This window comes from Pinus tabuliformis, chromosome X (assembly GCF_031772625.1).
Source record: "Pinus tabuliformis cultivar Carrire ecotype Pingquan chromosome X, CPIR1, whole genome shotgun sequence".
In the NCBI taxonomy this organism is placed as follows: Eukaryota; Viridiplantae; Streptophyta; class Pinopsida; order Pinales; family Pinaceae; genus Pinus; species Pinus tabuliformis.
The window spans coordinates 23,749,969-23,767,086 of NC_142308.1; the positions used below are offsets into that span (position 1 = coordinate 23,749,969).

The 17,118-nt window shown below is 36.2% G+C and overlaps 1 protein-coding gene across 5 annotated transcripts; it reads right to left on the reverse strand.

Annotated features, from left to right (window-relative positions):
* Positions 1-2,579: 2,579 nt before the first annotated feature.
* On the reverse strand, positions 2,580-12,994 carry LOC149138130 (uncharacterized). 5 transcript variants are annotated; one of them, XR_016264797.1, is made up of 4 exons: positions 12,654-12,994; positions 11,869-12,516; positions 9,521-10,013; positions 2,580-3,273 (listed from the first exon to the last, which is right to left on the reverse strand). XR_016264797.1 is itself a non-coding variant. In XM_089449490.1 (2 exons), exons 1-2 carry the CDS (start codon positions 12,130-12,132, stop codon positions 3,268-3,270), a joined length of 270 nt encoding a protein of 89 aa, XP_089305616.1. In that variant the 5' UTR covers positions 12,133-12,994; the 3' UTR covers positions 2,580-3,267. The 5 variants fall into 5 exon arrangements, 2 of the variants coding, with proteins under 2 accessions (XP_089305616.1, XP_089305615.1); XR_016264798.1 differs by adding an exon at positions 10,844-11,597 and having other exon boundaries at positions 11,869-12,994; XR_016264796.1 differs by having other exon boundaries at positions 11,869-12,994.
* Positions 12,995-17,118: the final 4,124 nt, after the last annotated feature.

The window sequence follows — 17,118 nt, forward strand, 5'->3', positions numbered from 1 at the left end:
GAACTAATAGTTCATTATAACCCATAATAGAATAGAGTATTAAAGAGGAAAAATAGAGCATTATTGGTGCAGTGAAAGCAATGGTGCATGACCAAGATTTTCCTATGTTGTTATGGGTAGAAGTGTGTAACACAATAGTTTATTTGTAAAGCAGGATTTGGCACAAGGTGTTGGGGAGGATGACCCTTGAATAGGCATTCATAAGGAAGAAACCAGAGGTTGGGCATCTTTGCATTTTTGGGTCTTTAGTTTATTTCCACATTCTATCATAGAAGAGGACGAAGCTCGAGCCTACTGCAGAGAAAGGTATCTTCATTGAATACAGTGAGACCTCAAAGTCTTACAAAGTTAACATCCTACACCTAGGAAGATAGCGGTGCAAAGGGATGTGAAATTTAAGGAGGATAGGTTTTTCAAAAATTCTTGTGGCTCAGTGCTATCTGTAGTAGAGGTGTAGGAGTAGGAAGCACAAAAGGAAGAAAGGAGGCAACCATTATAGATTGCAGGACCTTAAAATTGTGTGTAGGATGAGCAACATGAGCATGAGGAGATGCCAGATGCTCCATTTAAGCTAAGTTTTATAGGAATAATAGGATGAAATGGGTAAATTGTACCTTAAGGGAAGCTTAGGAGCAAGTGGATACTCCTATGACTTTAGTCAGGTAGAGAAAACCACGACATATATTTTCTATTTACATGGCTCTTATGAGTGATTTGATTGATGTTGAGCCTTACAGTTATGAGGAGGCATTTGAGCAGTGAGTGTGGAGAGATTCCATGGTGGAAGTGTACTCTTCCATATTGAAGAATGATGTATGGGAGGTTGTGCCATGGCCTGAAGGGAAATCAGTGGTAGGATCTAGGTGGATCTATAAGATCAAACACATTGTTGATGGTAGTGTTGAGAATTTCAAAGCTCAGTTTGTGGCTAAAGGGTTCTCTTAGAGAGAGGGAGTTGACTATGATGAGACATTCACCTTTGTAGCCAAGTATTCCTCCATAAGGGCCATGATTTCCATTGTTGCATAGATGGGTTGGAAGATCCATCAGATAGACATCAAGATGACATTTCTTAATGTTTTGATTAAGGAGGAGGTATACATATAGTAGCCGAAGGGATTTGAGGTGCATGGGATGGATTCCCATGTTTGCAGGTTGAAGAGAGCATTTTACGAACTCAAGCGGGCACCACGTTTGTGGTATTCCTGTTGGGTGTGGAGCCTGATTATATTCTGTATTCAAAGGTTTCAGCTGGATGTATACCCCAAGAAGATTGTACACCTCTCCACGCAGATGATCTAACAGTAGAAGTTACGTTTAATTTAGGGTTTTTGGCCCTAGAAGGCAACCCCTCGCTATATATGAGGGAATTGTATTGTGTATATGTATTATGAGTGAGGAAGAGAGAGGAAATACAAAGGAAGAGGGAGTTACAGTGGATTTGTTGTAGGTTGTATCTCTTCAGTTTGTTGAATAAGATAAAAAGAAGGACTGGCTATTTCTCCGTGGACGTAGCCCAAACTGGGTGAACCACATATATCTATGTCTTTGTTGTTTTATGCGTTTTTAGAGTTTATATTTCTACAATATTTTATGTGTTCCATTGCTCTGTAATATATAATTTTCTAACAATTCCAATATAGATAGATATATGTTGGGGATGGGCTTCACCAAGAGTGATGTTGACTCAAAATTGTATGACATATTCATCAAGGGATAGCCACTCATTCTTGTGTTATATGTAGATGACTTGTTTCTTACAAGTTCAAAGAAGCTCATTACAGATTGCAAGAGGGATCTTTCTTCAAAGTTCGAGATGAAGGATATGGGGTTGATACACTACCTTTTGGAGCTAGAGTTGTGGCAGAGAGATGGGAAGATCTTCCTTGGACAGGGAAAGTGCATTGTCGATATCTTGAATCAATTCAAGATGCACGACTATAGGCCTATGGCTACACCAATGGTGACCAATTGGAAGAAAATTGATGATTCCAAATTAGAGGTGGTATATCGCACTTTATACATGCAGTTGATTGGATCTCTTATGTATCTAGTCAACACCAGATAGTATATATGTTTTTTTGTCAATATATTTAGTCAATTTATGGTTGAGCCAAAGAGAGTGCACTCAGTGGTAGAAAAACGCATACTTAGGTATTTGCATTGTACAATGGAGTATGGGTTGAGTTATGTCTAGGGAGATGGAGTGAATCTAGTGGGTTATTTGGATGCGGAATGGGTAGGGAACACAATTGACAGGAAAAACACTTCAGGTTGTTACTTCAACTTGGGTTCTGGAGTTGTTTCTTATTTCAATAGGAAATTGAAGTCATCTTCACTTAGTTTTGTTGAGGTTGAGTATATGCCAACATAAACAAAAAATACCATTCTCATATGCACTACAATTCAACCTCAAACAAAACTCAGAGAACACATAATAAAGCTCGAGTTCTGAGCATTTAGTTCTGATCACAATATGTGGAAACACACATAAAAAACCAGCAATATACTTAACTAATCTTCTTTCAATATGATGACCATCTTCAGCCATTATACCGAATATAAGAGCATATGGTTTTCTATTGTACTTGGCATTTCAACCATCATAACGACACAGAAGAGTGTATGCTTGAATAAGCCTACCTCCCTCCAGGTCTGCCTCAGCTCTTTCAGCCTTCTAGATTTATACGCCATTGACCGCAGGCAAGTTACTTATTAAGAAACTCATGTACACAACAAAAATCTTGTGATAGAACTTAAAACTTGTTTCAATGTACACAACAAAAATCTTGTCCCAAAAAAGTGTGCTTCAAAAAAGCGCACCCCATCCCATCCCTTTTCCTTAGCATTAAAAACACATATATTTTTATGTCATCTAAGCCTATGTATTTTGCTACGGCTCCTCAAAGGCAACAACACATACATTAAAACACCTTTTATTTTACTCGGTATGGATGACAGACGGCTTTTATACCTCTGTTATGCAGCACATCTGTACTGGTTAAAAAAGTGTGCCACTGTAAGAAGAAGCACTCAACCCACGTGGTGTAGAAGCAAGAAATGTTTCGATCTGTTCATCTGTCAAAATCTGTTGGGATGACAGACAGCTCTTATGCCTATGTTATGCAGCACATCTGTACTGGTTAAAAAAGTGTGCCACTGTAAGAAGAAGAACTAGACCCAGATGGCGTAGAAGCAAGAATTGTTTCGATCTGTTCATCCGTCAAAATCTGTTGGTAACGGCATTCCACGCTGTAGAATGCTTTGTCACCTCTGCAATAATCAACAACAAAGGATGAGAAAGCTTTGAAACCAAAGTTTTACATACCTTTTGAAAACAAAATCCACATGAATGCATGCCTATTCTTTTTGTGCAATATACAGTTCTAGTTCCTTCTCTGGAATCTGAACAAGTTGACAATCCCTGGTCCACTACACCGATAATTTGTTGCTACCCTGGCCTTGGTAACCTCAATTGCTTGAAAGGATACCATCATTTCATGGACCTTAAATGCAAAAGAGAGCCCCTAGAATAGCAAAATGAAGAAATATTCATCAAATATATATTTAACATCTTCACTTTCCTGAGAAGGCAGAGCAAAAAATTTGTCATTCCACAAATAATCATTGCAAAAGAAGAAAAAAAAACCATATGACACTGTTCTTTTTTAAAAAGAAAAGATTATGGCACTATGGATGAAAGAGAAGGATTGTGGTTCTTTCCAAAATATGATGACGTACATGTTGCCCTAAAGGAAGAAGATCCACTTTATTTATTTGAAGATAATACCCTTGCTTTCCCAAAAGAACAAATGCATAATAGCTTTGATGAAAAGGAAAAAGAAGATCCTCCACCCTCTCCTTTAGGATGATGATACTCCAAATCAAGAAGAAATTTTAGGGGGTGAGGTATTGCTACTGTATAGGATTCTGCACCCAGGATTTGAAAAAGACAGCATTGTTGAATGTTGCATAAACAGGATTCTGTGCCCAGGACTTGAAAAAGACAACATTGTTGAATGTTGCCCACACATATGAAGGCCACCAAGAAGGTTATGATGAAATCACTAAGAAAAATCTTGGTGGAGACGAGGATGCCACTACTGTAAGAACTAACGATTTTGTTTGCTGCCCCATTGGAAAGTGTGCTGCAGAACTAAAAGAGCAATGTAGTAGCAGTAGTGACATGCATTTTGACCAAATGCTCAAGAAAAAACAATGCTAAATGGTAAAATGGAAAGGATGAGGAATGGAGAAGCTCTCACAGTCATCATATCATATCAGACCAGAACATCTAAACACCAAACGGTTTGCATTGCATTCACCCTTTAACACAGCCCAAACATAATATCTGCAGATGACCAAAGTTGATCTTGACCCTTTGGCAACAAACAAATTAGGAGAGCCAAGAGGAAATCTTACAATACTACAATATTCTTTCCACGGCCACCATGCTCTGTTCAACTTCACAAATACTTTCAAGCACTGAGTGCAAGCCCGTATGAGAGGAATAACCCCACAAATTCAAGTTGTATGATACTTTTTGGAAGGAGAACAAAAAACAATGCAGATGAGCACAGAATCATTGTACAAATATTCTCAATACGGAAGCCAAACCATTCATTGGCAACAATAATATAGAAAATAATGGACACATATGTGTTGACCAGCTTAGCATTAATATATTTGAATATTTCATGGTGGCCAAAAGCTCAAAGTATTGTAACTCCAGAGAGTGTTTTAGAGAAATTGTGAATTGTAGGTAAAACAGTTAATTTAACAAGAAGGATATAACTGAAACTGAATGGAAACTGAACACAAAGATACAAGTAAAAACACAAGATTTTTACATGGTAAAACCTTGACAGGGTGTCAAGGAAACATCCACGGGGCAAGGGATTGGATTCTTTATTAAATCAACAATGATTCTCCATGATTACAATAGTTCGGGCATTCATCAGTTTTATAAGAGCCTCCTCTGTTACATAACTGTTGTTTCAGTATAAAACTAACTTGGCAGTAACTAATACAATTTTACACATATTTACATAATTAGTTGTCAAATTCCAACAAACTCCACCTTGACAACAATTTTCCTAATCCCTTGCCCATGCCCATTCATCATCTCTTCTACAAGCCAAGAGAAGCTAAACACCATCGCAGCTTCTCCATTGTAACTAGCTTTGTAAATATGTTTGCACAATTTTCCCGTGTATGGACCTTCTTAAGAGCTATTTTTCCGCCATCAATCACATGTCTCAGAAAATGATACCTTACATCAATGTGCTTGGTCTTGTCGTGATAAGCTGGATTTGTAGCCAAGTGAATAGCACTCTAACTGTCACATAGTACATTCACTCTCTCCTGTGTCCTTCCAATCTCATCAAGTAGACCCTTTAAATAGATTGTTTCTTTACTGGCATCTGAAGCAACTATATATTCTGCTTCGGTAGTAGACAACGCAACTATTTCTTGAAGCTTTGACATCCAACTAATTGCTCCACCTACAAGAGTAAAGACATAACCTGTAGTAGATTTCCTTTTTTCCAATAATCAGCATCTACATATCCGCAGACTGATCCTTCACTACCGTTAAAGATGATGCAATGGTCACTTGTGCCTCTTAGATATCAAAGCACCCATTTCACTGCTCACCAATGTTCTTCACCTAGATTTGCCATGAATCTGCTGACAACTCCAACTGCATGTGAAATGTCAAGTCTTGTAGATACCATCGCATACGTTATGTTGCCTACAGCATTTGCATATGGTACATGAGACATATACTGCTTTTCTTCATCAGTTCTAGGACTCAAAACCGAAGAAAGATTAAAATGGGAAGCTAATGGAACATTAACAGGTTTCACACTATTCATACAGAACTTTTCAAGTACTCTTTCCACATACTTCTGCTGTGATAACCAAAGCTTACCATTTTTCCTGTCTCTGTGTATCTCCATGCCCAAGATATGTTTTGCTACTCCAAGATCCTTCATATCAAACGTCCTAGAGAGCTGAGCCTTTAACCTATTGATCTCTTCCATGCTTTTGCTTGCAATAAGCATATCGTCAACATACAAAACTAAGATAATGAATATGCCACTGAAACTCTTGAAGTATACACAATGATCATACTCACTTCTAATAAAGTTCTGGCTCACCATGAAGGAGTCAAACTTCTTGTACCATTTCCTGGGAGACTGCCTCAGGCCATACAATGATTTCTTGAGCTTGCAAACTAATATTCTGTTGTGACCTTGTAAAAAACCTTATGGTTGTTCCATATATATATATATATATATATATATATATATATATATCTTTTCATCCAAATCACCATGTAGAAAAGTTGTTTTAACATCTAACTGTTCTAACTCAAAGTTAAGAAATGCAGTTAGTGCTAACACAGTACGAATAGAAACAAGTATTACAATTGGTGAAAAAATCTGATGAAAGTCAATACCTTCAACCTAAGAATACCCTTTTGCTACCAGTATCACCTTATACCTTTCCATACTTCCATCAACTTTCATTTCAATTTGAAGACCCATTTGCATCCAACAACACTTCTCCCTTCAGGAAGTTCTACAAGATCCCACGTATTTTTCTTGGCTAAGGAATCCATTTCTTCTTCCATAGTCTTTTTCCATTTTTCGCTATTCGTATCATCTATTGCTTCTTGATAACAAGAAGAGGTTCCCCATCTTCAATAATCAAAGCAAAAGATGAAGCAAAATCTTCATACCTTTTGGCGTTTTTCTTTCCCTTGTAGACCTTCTTAGAGTGATTGGTTGCTGAACTAGTTCAGAAACTTCAACAGTTTCCTTTGTATCTTCAACACCTTTTCCTCCAGAAGTCTCTCCTTCCTTTCGACTTTCAAAAAAAGGTCTAGCCTCCAACTGAATTTGTTGATTTGGCGATACCTGTTCCTGTTCAATTCTTTCAACATTTGATTTTAAAAGAGAAGATTCATCAAATGTTACATCTCTACTAATGACTATCTTCCGCAACGTAGGATCCCACAACCTGTATCCTTTCACCACATAGTCATACCCAACAAAGACATAACATTTCGATTTTGGATCTAATTTTGAACGCTGATTTTTAGGAATAAGAGCATAGGCATCACAACAAAATATCCTTAAATGTGAATAATCACAAGACTGACCTGGCCAAACTTCTTCTGGAATTTTACAATTTATTGCTACTGAAGGTGATCTGTTAACTAAATAACAAGCAGTGGATACTACTTCTGCCCACAACTCCTTTTGCAAGTTAGCATTGTTGATCATGCTTCTGGCTCTTTCCATAAGAGTCTGATTCATACATTCAACAACACCATTTTGCTGAGGAGTATAAACAACAGTTTTGTGTCTAACAATTCCTTCATCCTTACAGTATTGTTCAAATTCTAGAGAAGTAAATTCACCACCATTGTCAGTTCTTAAACATTTAATTGATTTTCCTGTTCTTTTTTCTACCATTGCTTTAAATTGTTTAAAGACATTGAATACATCAGCTTTCTTTTTCAGCATAAAGACCCAAAATTTCCGGGAGAAATCATCAATAAACGTTAAAAAATATAAAGCACCTCCATATGATACAACAGGAGATGGTCCCCACAGATCAGAATGAATATAGTCCAAAATTTCTTTACTATTATGACTTCCAGTTTTAAACCTCTGTTTACACTGTTTTCCATACACACAATGTTTACAGAAATCCAACTTCAAGGATTTCAAATCAGGAAGTAATTTACGTTTCATTAGTACCTAAAGACCTTTCTCGCTCATGTGACCTAATCGTTGATGCCATAGGTGAGTACCTTCTTCTTGTTTCTCTGACACATCGTTGTTTCACTGACCTGAGTACTTCCTTTGAGTCTATAAATATTTCCAGCATTTTCTGCTTTCGTAACAACTAGGGCGCCTTTAGAGACTTTCAACACTTCATTCTGACCTCTAAACTTATAACCATCCGAATTCAACACTCCCAAAGAAATCAATTTTTTCTTCAATTCAGGTACATGTCTAACACTAGTTAATTTTCTAATTGTGTTATCATACATTTTAATCCTGATATTTCCCATCCCAATAGTCTGACATTATACATTATTACCCATAAACACAGAACTACTATTTACATCTTCATATGAAGTAAACCAACTTCTGTGTGGACATATGTGATGAGAAGCACCAGAGTCTAACAGCCAACTTTCAAAAGCCTAAGAGACATTACATACAGGTAAAGTTTCATCTATCTTACATAATTCTTCAGTAGATAAAACTTCGTTTATCATACCTGAATCAACCTTATTTGCTTCATTCTTCGGGTTATCAGACTCTTTTCGTTTTCAACAGTTTTTCTTAAGGTGTCCAATTTTATTGCAGTGCCAACATTTTGCCTTACACTTCTTTCCCTTTGATTTTGATCTGGAAGATCCCCTTGTTTTTTCTCCTCTTTCCTTTGACCGTCCTCTGGCTATCATGGCTTCTGGTGCAGCTGTTTCAGTACTAGATTTCCTTCGTACTTCTTCAGATAAGAGAGCTCCCACAACTAATTCAAATTTCAAAGAATCAGCAGTGCTCAAACTGATTGAAATTACGAAGTGGTCCTGTGACTCGGGAAGATAACATAATAAAGTTATAGCTTTGTCTTCTTCCTGAATTTTAACTTCCATATCTGATAATTGGCATATAAGTGTATTAAAAATATTTAAATGTTCTGCAACTTTTGTACCTTCCTTCATTCGTAGACTGTACAATTGTCTTTTCAAATAAATTCTATTGGTTAACGATTTTTTCATATATAGTTTTTCCAGTTTTTCTCATAAACCAGTCGTTGTACTCTCTTCAACAATGTTGAAGAGAACTTCATCCGCTAGGCATAACGTGATGGTACTGAGAGCTCGGGCATCCAAGTCCTCCCAATCCGAATCTGTCATGCTAGCAAGTTTCTTATTTGCCCCATCTAATGCTTTGTGCAACCCTTGTTGCACCAACAAATCCCTAACTTTCAGTTTCCATAGAGCGAAGTTGTTCTTGCCGGTGAATTTCTCCACCTCGAACTTTGCATTCGTCATCTTGGCCATTTCTTTCCTCCTAAGGTTTCATTCTTTCAACTAAAAAAATTTGATTTGTCTTCTTCCAACAAGAGTTTTCCAAGAGTTTTCAATTTTTCCTACTTCAAACAATAAATCAGAATTTTTTCTTTCCCAAAATTTTTTCTTCAAACTGACTTTAAAAACTACAACAATTTTTCTGGAAGAATTCCCTTTCCTCCGTTCTTCAATGAAACCCTTTTCTGAAAATCAATGAAAACCCTTTTCTGAAAATTTTCAAAAATTCCTTTTTTAATTTTCTTCACATATTCTTGAAAGATACTTCAAACCCTGAGATTGTCTCAAATACACAGAAATTTTTGTATTTAAAAAACTTCAGACTGTATGCTCAACAGATCTTCAAAAAATTCTGGAAAAATAAAAATAAAAATAAAATATAAAATATAATAAAATAAATACCCGAGCTTCTGATCAAAGGCTTTCTTCTGAGCTTCTCCTCCTGACTTCAAATTTGGGCTTTATGTGAATTCTTAATGATCTTTACCCAGGGACAGGGGGCCAACAGCGGCAAGTGGTGGCGTCTCTCTCCGGCAACAGCACAATTTCACCTCTCTGTTCTCGGTAGCAGAGACTGCAGGCTTCTCTACAACATGGCTTCTCTCCCTCCAGCGTGCACGCTTCAATGTACAGGATTTTCCAAAAAAACACAACGGTTTCTTTTCTTCAGCGGCTGCTCCTTGTTGGACTGGCGGCTTAAACAAAAATGACAGGTTTCTTTTTCTTCAGTGGCTGCACAAAAATATGGGTTTCTTTTTCTTCAGTGGCTGCACAAAAATATGGGTTTCTTTTTCTTCAGAGGCTGCACAAAAAAGACAGGTTTCTTTTCCTTCAGCGGCTGCCACACAGCGTCTCTCTGCGAGGGCTCCCAGTTTTCTGAACTCAACTCAATGCTCTGATACCATTTGCAAGTAAAACGGTTAATTTAACAAGAAGGATATAACTGAAACTGAATGGAAACGGAACACAAAGACACAAATAAAAACACAAGATCTTTAGGTGGTAAAACCTTGACAGGGTGTCGAGGAAACATCTATGGGGCAAGGGATTGGATTCTTTATTAAATCAACAATGATTTTCCATGATTACAATGGTTCAGCCATTCATCAGTTTTATAAAAACCTCCTCCACTTACATAACTGTTGTTTCAGTATAAAACTAACTTGGCAGTAACTAATACAATTTTACACATATTTACATAATTAGTTGTCAAATTCCAACATAAATAATAACTACCATGGTAATTGAATCCAAATGAATCAGTTACTTCGATGTGTTGAGAAAAGATTTCAGATATGGTATATAAACCCAACCCAAGATATTAATGACGAATAACATCAGCCATGTTACTTTGCATGTAACAAAAAGTACTCCAATACGCTGGAAACCTGTCTCCTTTGCAAAACTCGGTTGTTTTTAGTATTAAATATGCCTTGAACTAAGTGTGCAGAGATGGCGCAATGTGAGATAATCAAGAGTGCAACCCTCTTAAGATTCTACAAAGCAAATCATGACATTCCAGTCACCCCTCTCCCAATGTTTTCTTTATTTCTTTTCTAATTGCATGTAGAGATTTTGTGGGAACATATCAACTGATAACATATGCAGCTTTAACATATTACAGCGATCATGCTATTTTAAAACTATGAAAGGAAATTACATCTCAAAAACAAGAGACCTAATTGGAACAAGGTTCCACTATTCTGCAAATTCAGCCCTTACAACCTTCCGTTTCCGTTTCTTCATGCAAGGGAGATCTCCACTGTGGGAATCAATTTTGCTTGTATTTTTTCCACTCTTTCCACCACTCCATGAAGCTGCTCCTTTCCAAGAAAACATCTGAGGAAATGTCGCGATCATTGATCATTTTTGTCGCATAACTTTCAAACATTTCAAGACTTCCTAGCTTTTGGTGCTGGCCCTGTTCCAGATTTTTCATTTCTTTCAAAGCCTCTTCTACTTCCCAAAAGCACGAGTCCTGAGTGAGGGATGCAAGCTTTGTGCGACTGCTCCGACCTCTTGAAGTCCGAGTTTTTTCTTTCTCTTTCATCCATTTCTGAACAACATTATGACGAGTGGGTCTTCCATCCGAAAGATAGTTGCCTCTAGCCTTAGACATGCGGTAATAATGTGCAATATCCAGAGGCTCCACAAGCCTTCTATATGTATTGCCAGCATTTATCCACTTATTTTGAGATTAAAAATCATTGGGCAACTCATGTCTCTACCACATTTTAATAATCTCATCCCAGAATCTGCCCAGCCTTTCCCTACACAAGTTAGTGTCGATGTCCTCTTGTTTCCTGAAGGAATCAGAATATGTGATGCCATTTTCCTTCTCAGAAGGCTCTTTAGACTACTCAAGCTCTGCCATAATACAGTGTTTCTCACTTAATTCAATTGCTAGCCTAGCAACAGTTGTGTTATGTTTGTTTTCAATATCTCTTGCTATTTGTAGGGCAATTGATGCCTGATCATTCTGCACAACTTCCAATTTGTCAATTTAAGAACACAAGTCTCAGTCACTAGCTAAAATTAAAAATAAATTTCAGAGATGCAGATAAAAGTCAGTCAAGCAAATCAAAGAAAAGCAAATCAACAATAAACTCATTCATATATAAAAGGTATAACAAGGATCTATGTTAGTTCATAATACTTTAATTCATAAGACTGCAAGGCATTTGATCTATATAAAAATTAACATAAATATTTTTTAATTATTTTTTCAAATTTTATTTTAAAAAGATTACCTGAGCACCAGCAGCAGCACCAACACCAATGCCTTCCCGCTGCAATGACATTCCAATCTTGTCAGAAGATTCTGAATCAGGTTTTGCAGTTCTTCTCCCACTTATGGACTTCCCTATGACATGATTCAAAACAGAGCCATACTCTACATGCTCTGAAAAACAGTCCTGTACGATATTTTCGTGGCTCTGCATTGTCAAATGAAGAATCTTCAAAACGGTCTCAGAATTATCAATACAAGCCGCACCCTCGCCTGAACAAAACATGTAAGTGCCAAAAGGTCTGTATGGGCTTCTCTTGATAACTCCTCCTAATTCCCTTCCCACTTATGGACTTCCCTTTGACATGATCCAAAACAGAGCCATACTCTACATGCTCTGCAAAACAGTCCTGTACGATATTTTCGTGGCTCTGCATTGTCAAATGAAGAATCTTCAAAACGGTCTCAGAATTATCAATACAAGCCGCAACCTCGCCTGAACAAAACATGTAAGTACCAAAAGGTCTGTGTGGGCCTTCTCTTGATAACTCCTCCTAATTCCCTCAGAGACTCAGGCTCATAGTTTGTTACTGTGTGAGTATACTGGAGATGAGATAAGATGAGATAACTCCTCCTAGTTCCTTCAGAAACTCAGGCTCATACTTTGTTACTGTGTGAAAATTATTGAGAAGATAAGATAATTATATTTATATTTAATTAACGATCATAAAGTAGGTTAAAATGACTGTTGAGTATACTGATGTATATACAAAGCAGGGGACCAAACAGTATCATATAAAAAATTACAATGTATGAAGTAAATCAATATCTGGGCTTAGCCGAGAAGATCCAGGAGCTAATAGATCTGAGGATCAGAGCCATCTCTCCTAACAGCATCTTTCCTTGAGAGGGGCAATTGCAACTTTGGCCACACTATGGGTACTGGAAAAGAGGCTAAGGCAAAGTTCTCCTTTGTGTATAACAGCATCTTGAATAGAAGAATCTAGTACAGTTTTACTGTGATTAACCATTTTGTCTGACTTAGTACCATTCTGCCTTGCTTTACTAGGCAAAGCAGAATGGCTAATAACAGTAAAACTGTACCCAAGACTTCTTTCTATTCAAGATGTTGTTATACTCAAAGAAGAACTTTGCCTCAGCCTCTTATTAACAAGATGTTATACACATCCCTCTTATCAAGAAGTAATAGAAATGTTTTATATTTAATTATTTTTTATTGCTGTATATATCAATAAATTAAATTAATATAAAATTATTTTATTTAAAATAAATATTAAAATATTATATTTATGTTCAACATTAATATTATATATAATTATGGATATTCAAATATTTTATTTAAGGTAAACATTAAAATATTTTTAACAAGTAAAAAAATTAAGCATTTTACATTAAATATTAAATATGTATATGAAGATAGATGTTTTTTGGATTTATTAGGATTTGATAAACTTTTTGAACCAAATAATGTGGCCGAGAGGATGGATCACATTAGTTGGTTCCAAACGTCAACCAAATCCAAATAATGTGATTAATCCGAAAGACACCTATCTACATTATGGATCACAAAAGTCTTAGATTTAACAATATGTATATAAAGTTGATATTGAAATATATTTGTTAACATAGATATTTAATTATTTTATTTAAAATTGATATTAAATTATATTAAAAAAATAAAAGAATGACAATGTGAAATATCTCTGTACTTATATATTTCATATTACTCTATTTATCTATTGATATGAAAATATTTTACTTTATGTTTATATTGAAATATTTTATTTATTGTTTACGTTGAAATATTTTACAAGTTTATTTTCTATTCCATATTTAATGATGAATACCTTCCATATTTAATAATGAATAAATTACAATCTTTCTAGTATTGTTCTATTTATATGGTTGATATTGAAGTATTTTTTTTTAAATGTTTTACTTTTTATTTTATTTAATAATGAATAAATTACAATCCTTCTAGTATTGTTCTATTTATATAGTTGATATTGAAGTATTTTATTTGAAATGTTTTACTTAATGTTTATTTGAAATATTTTATTTATGGCTTACAATGAAATATTTTTTAAAGGTTTACTTTTTATTCCATATTCAATAATGAATAAATTACACATCTCTCTTATAAGAAGTAATTAAATTTTTTTACATTGTCAATGCTAAACACATGATTATCATGACGATGATGATTATGATTAAAGTCCACTAATACCTATATGATCTACAAAACCTTAAGGTAGAAAATTAATCAGAATTCTTTAACATTTTATTTCTATGCTCAAAAGGAAGTGAAAAGTGATTCTAAATCACCATAGCTTTGTTGACTTAAAATGTGAGGAAAGTTGGTAGTGTGACAATTTTTTTGAAAATTAGATCCAATGGAGTATAGATAGACAAGCTAAGGAAAAATGGTTTTCATCTTAAATGGACAAGCTAAGAAAAAGTGATTTTCATCTTTAACTGATGCAAGAGCATTCAGGCCAAGAAAACTCATTGTATTATAGTAGATATAGGGGTATTGTGTTTTCAAGGAATTTGGGTTCCTAAGAGTGAATTAAATGTAATTATCAATGTTTTGAGTGATTTTAATGAGAGAAATTAGAATAGGGAATTAATTGAATATTGTGAGGCATATTTGTAAATGTTCTCGAATATAGGAGAACATGAGAGATTTAGGATAGTTGAGAGATTGAGGGATTTGAGAATTGATTGTAAATCTTAAATTAGGAGTCAGTTCATGAATTTAGGGATTAGAGAGGAGTTTTAGGAACAAGAAAGAGATTTAGGAATTTTGTTAAGGAATTCATGGATCTAAACTAGAATTGGTTTTAGAATCCCTTTGTATAAATGTAAACCTAAAAGGGAGAGACAGGGGTTAGATAGGTTAGAAAGTCAGATAATTAGCTGGTTAAGCTAGAGTGTGGTTTTGAGCCTATGGGCAGAATGTAAACAGAGGCCACTGATATTAGAACATCAGGCCCGAGAGACAGAGTCTCAATCTGTAATTATCTGTTTGTATTTATATATACAAAGAGTGATTAGAATCTGTATAAATGTGTGTTCGAGTGATTGAATGATAAATTCAATATGAATCAGAGTTCTGTGTAATAATTATATGTAGGCGGAGCCGTGGCGAAACACAGAGAGAAGAGGAGAGCGTGACAAAGGATCGTATGGATCTTTGAACCATTCGAAGGACCAATTAGAGGCCAAAAAGGACAGTGATAAAAGAAATCATGAAGTATAACTCGAGTGGAATTGAATTGAGGGCGAAAGGAAAACCTTTAGAAAACTCGGAAAACCACAGAAACCTTGAAGAAATGGCGAAAAACCAAGTAAATAGAAGGGCGGAAGTAATGGAGTGTCGGCGATCCGTAGCCGTTGGATCTTGGTGATCAATGGCTAGGGTTAAATCGCGCAGCATAGCGTTGCAGCCGTCGATGATATAACATCTACGGTCATCGGGCGGAAGTTGACCGCACGTTAATCAAAAGACGCGGACCCAAAATTTATTAGATTCGGAATTTATAATTCCATCGGGTCCGTGTAACCAGTTAATTGTCGAGCTTGTTGTCAACCCGAAATTATTGTGGACCGTTGGATCTGCTAAGCGCAGATCAACGGCAGAGAACCATCAAAGCAACTTTGGCGATCGGGAAGATAAAGACCGTCGGATCGGAAGGAGGATCAACGGTGGAGATGTGATTGGATAGCAATATTTTATGGGAATAGACCTTGGCTTTAATACATGCGACATGCGATTATGCAAAGGGCCGATGAGAGTGGACCCGATAGGGAAATGAAGCGTGGTTAATGTGATTTGAAATCCGGAAGGTTATGCGTTATCGCATATCAGAGGAGATGGGGGAACACATGTTAATGTGACCCGCGGAGGTGCGAACCCCGATTGCGATAAAGGTGTAGCATTGGGAAACGTGCAAGGACCATACAAAGGTGGAAAGGTATGTTTTGAGTTAAACTCCTTTGTAAACGGTTGTTAAAGGATTTAACACAGAGATAAGGGATTTCATATATAAGTCCATTATTATCACAAAGGATAAAGGGTTTATGGGTTAATCGTATATAGCCAATGTTAAAAAGGGGAAGGCTATACATATGCGCATAAAGTTAATGAGGGCTTAGAGGGCTTTGAAATAGTCCCGATTATAAATGGATGAAGGTTATAAGGGTTTATAAAGTCTCGATAGTCCCGATAGGAAGGTTTAAAAGAAAGGTTTTAATAAAGTAATAAGTGAAGGATAAGGGGTGATTAAAAGTTCTGATACATGCATATTAAGAGAAGGGTTAGACTATGTTGAGTGTTAATAAACCATTCAGCATAGGAATTGATGTATGGGCCTTAAACCTTAAGAATCAAAGATTTGACTCCTTAGTGAGTTAAAATTCCTGGGACAAACAGCGATATGCATAGACATATGCATACTGTGGGTGTAAGCAGGGGTAACCCTACGTCACTTGGTATCAGAGCAAAATTCTTATTGGAACAATTGATAGCAGAACAGAATAAGGGAATTCTGTAGAAAAGGACTTAGAACATAGTTGTGTTTTAAGATGTGTATGCAGGAAAGGGAGATGAGATTTTAATTGATAAATAATAAGCACACAGAGATAAAGTGCAACAGAACTTGCAAATGCAAGAAAAAGAGGACAATCCATTCAAAGTACAGGCAATTGTAGAACAAGATCATGCAGAGATCTTGAAGCATAAGGAGGTGAGAAGATTGCAGCAAGCCTAGAGCAAGGAGTGCTCAATTGGTTCCAAAGGAAAGAACCAGAAAGTTGCTAAAAGACTAAGCTCAAAGGAGAGAAGCTTAGTGAGGCATATGTAGCAAGGAGGAGACTTGTTACTGCAGAGGTATTGTTGCAGATCACAAAGGTAATTCCACAAAAGATTTGGGTAGAATTGCCCAGGTAATGAAGGAAATTGGTAAGACTTTCTAAGCGAAAGAAAAAGTGGTCAGAACCAAGTATTTCATGGTGATTGAAATACAAGAGGACAGTTGTGTTCTTGAGAAGGTGCAGATGAGTTGAAGCCTAAAGGAGCAGAGAAGAGTGCTCAAAAGAGGTTCCAGAGATAAAGAACCAAGGGCTTACCAAAAGACTGAGTCAGGAGAGCTTGGTGAGGTAAGTGGCAGCAGGGAAGACTTGCTGTTGTAGAGGCTTTAATGCAGCTCATAGTAAGTGAGTAAGGAGCTCACAAAGATAGAGAAGAATA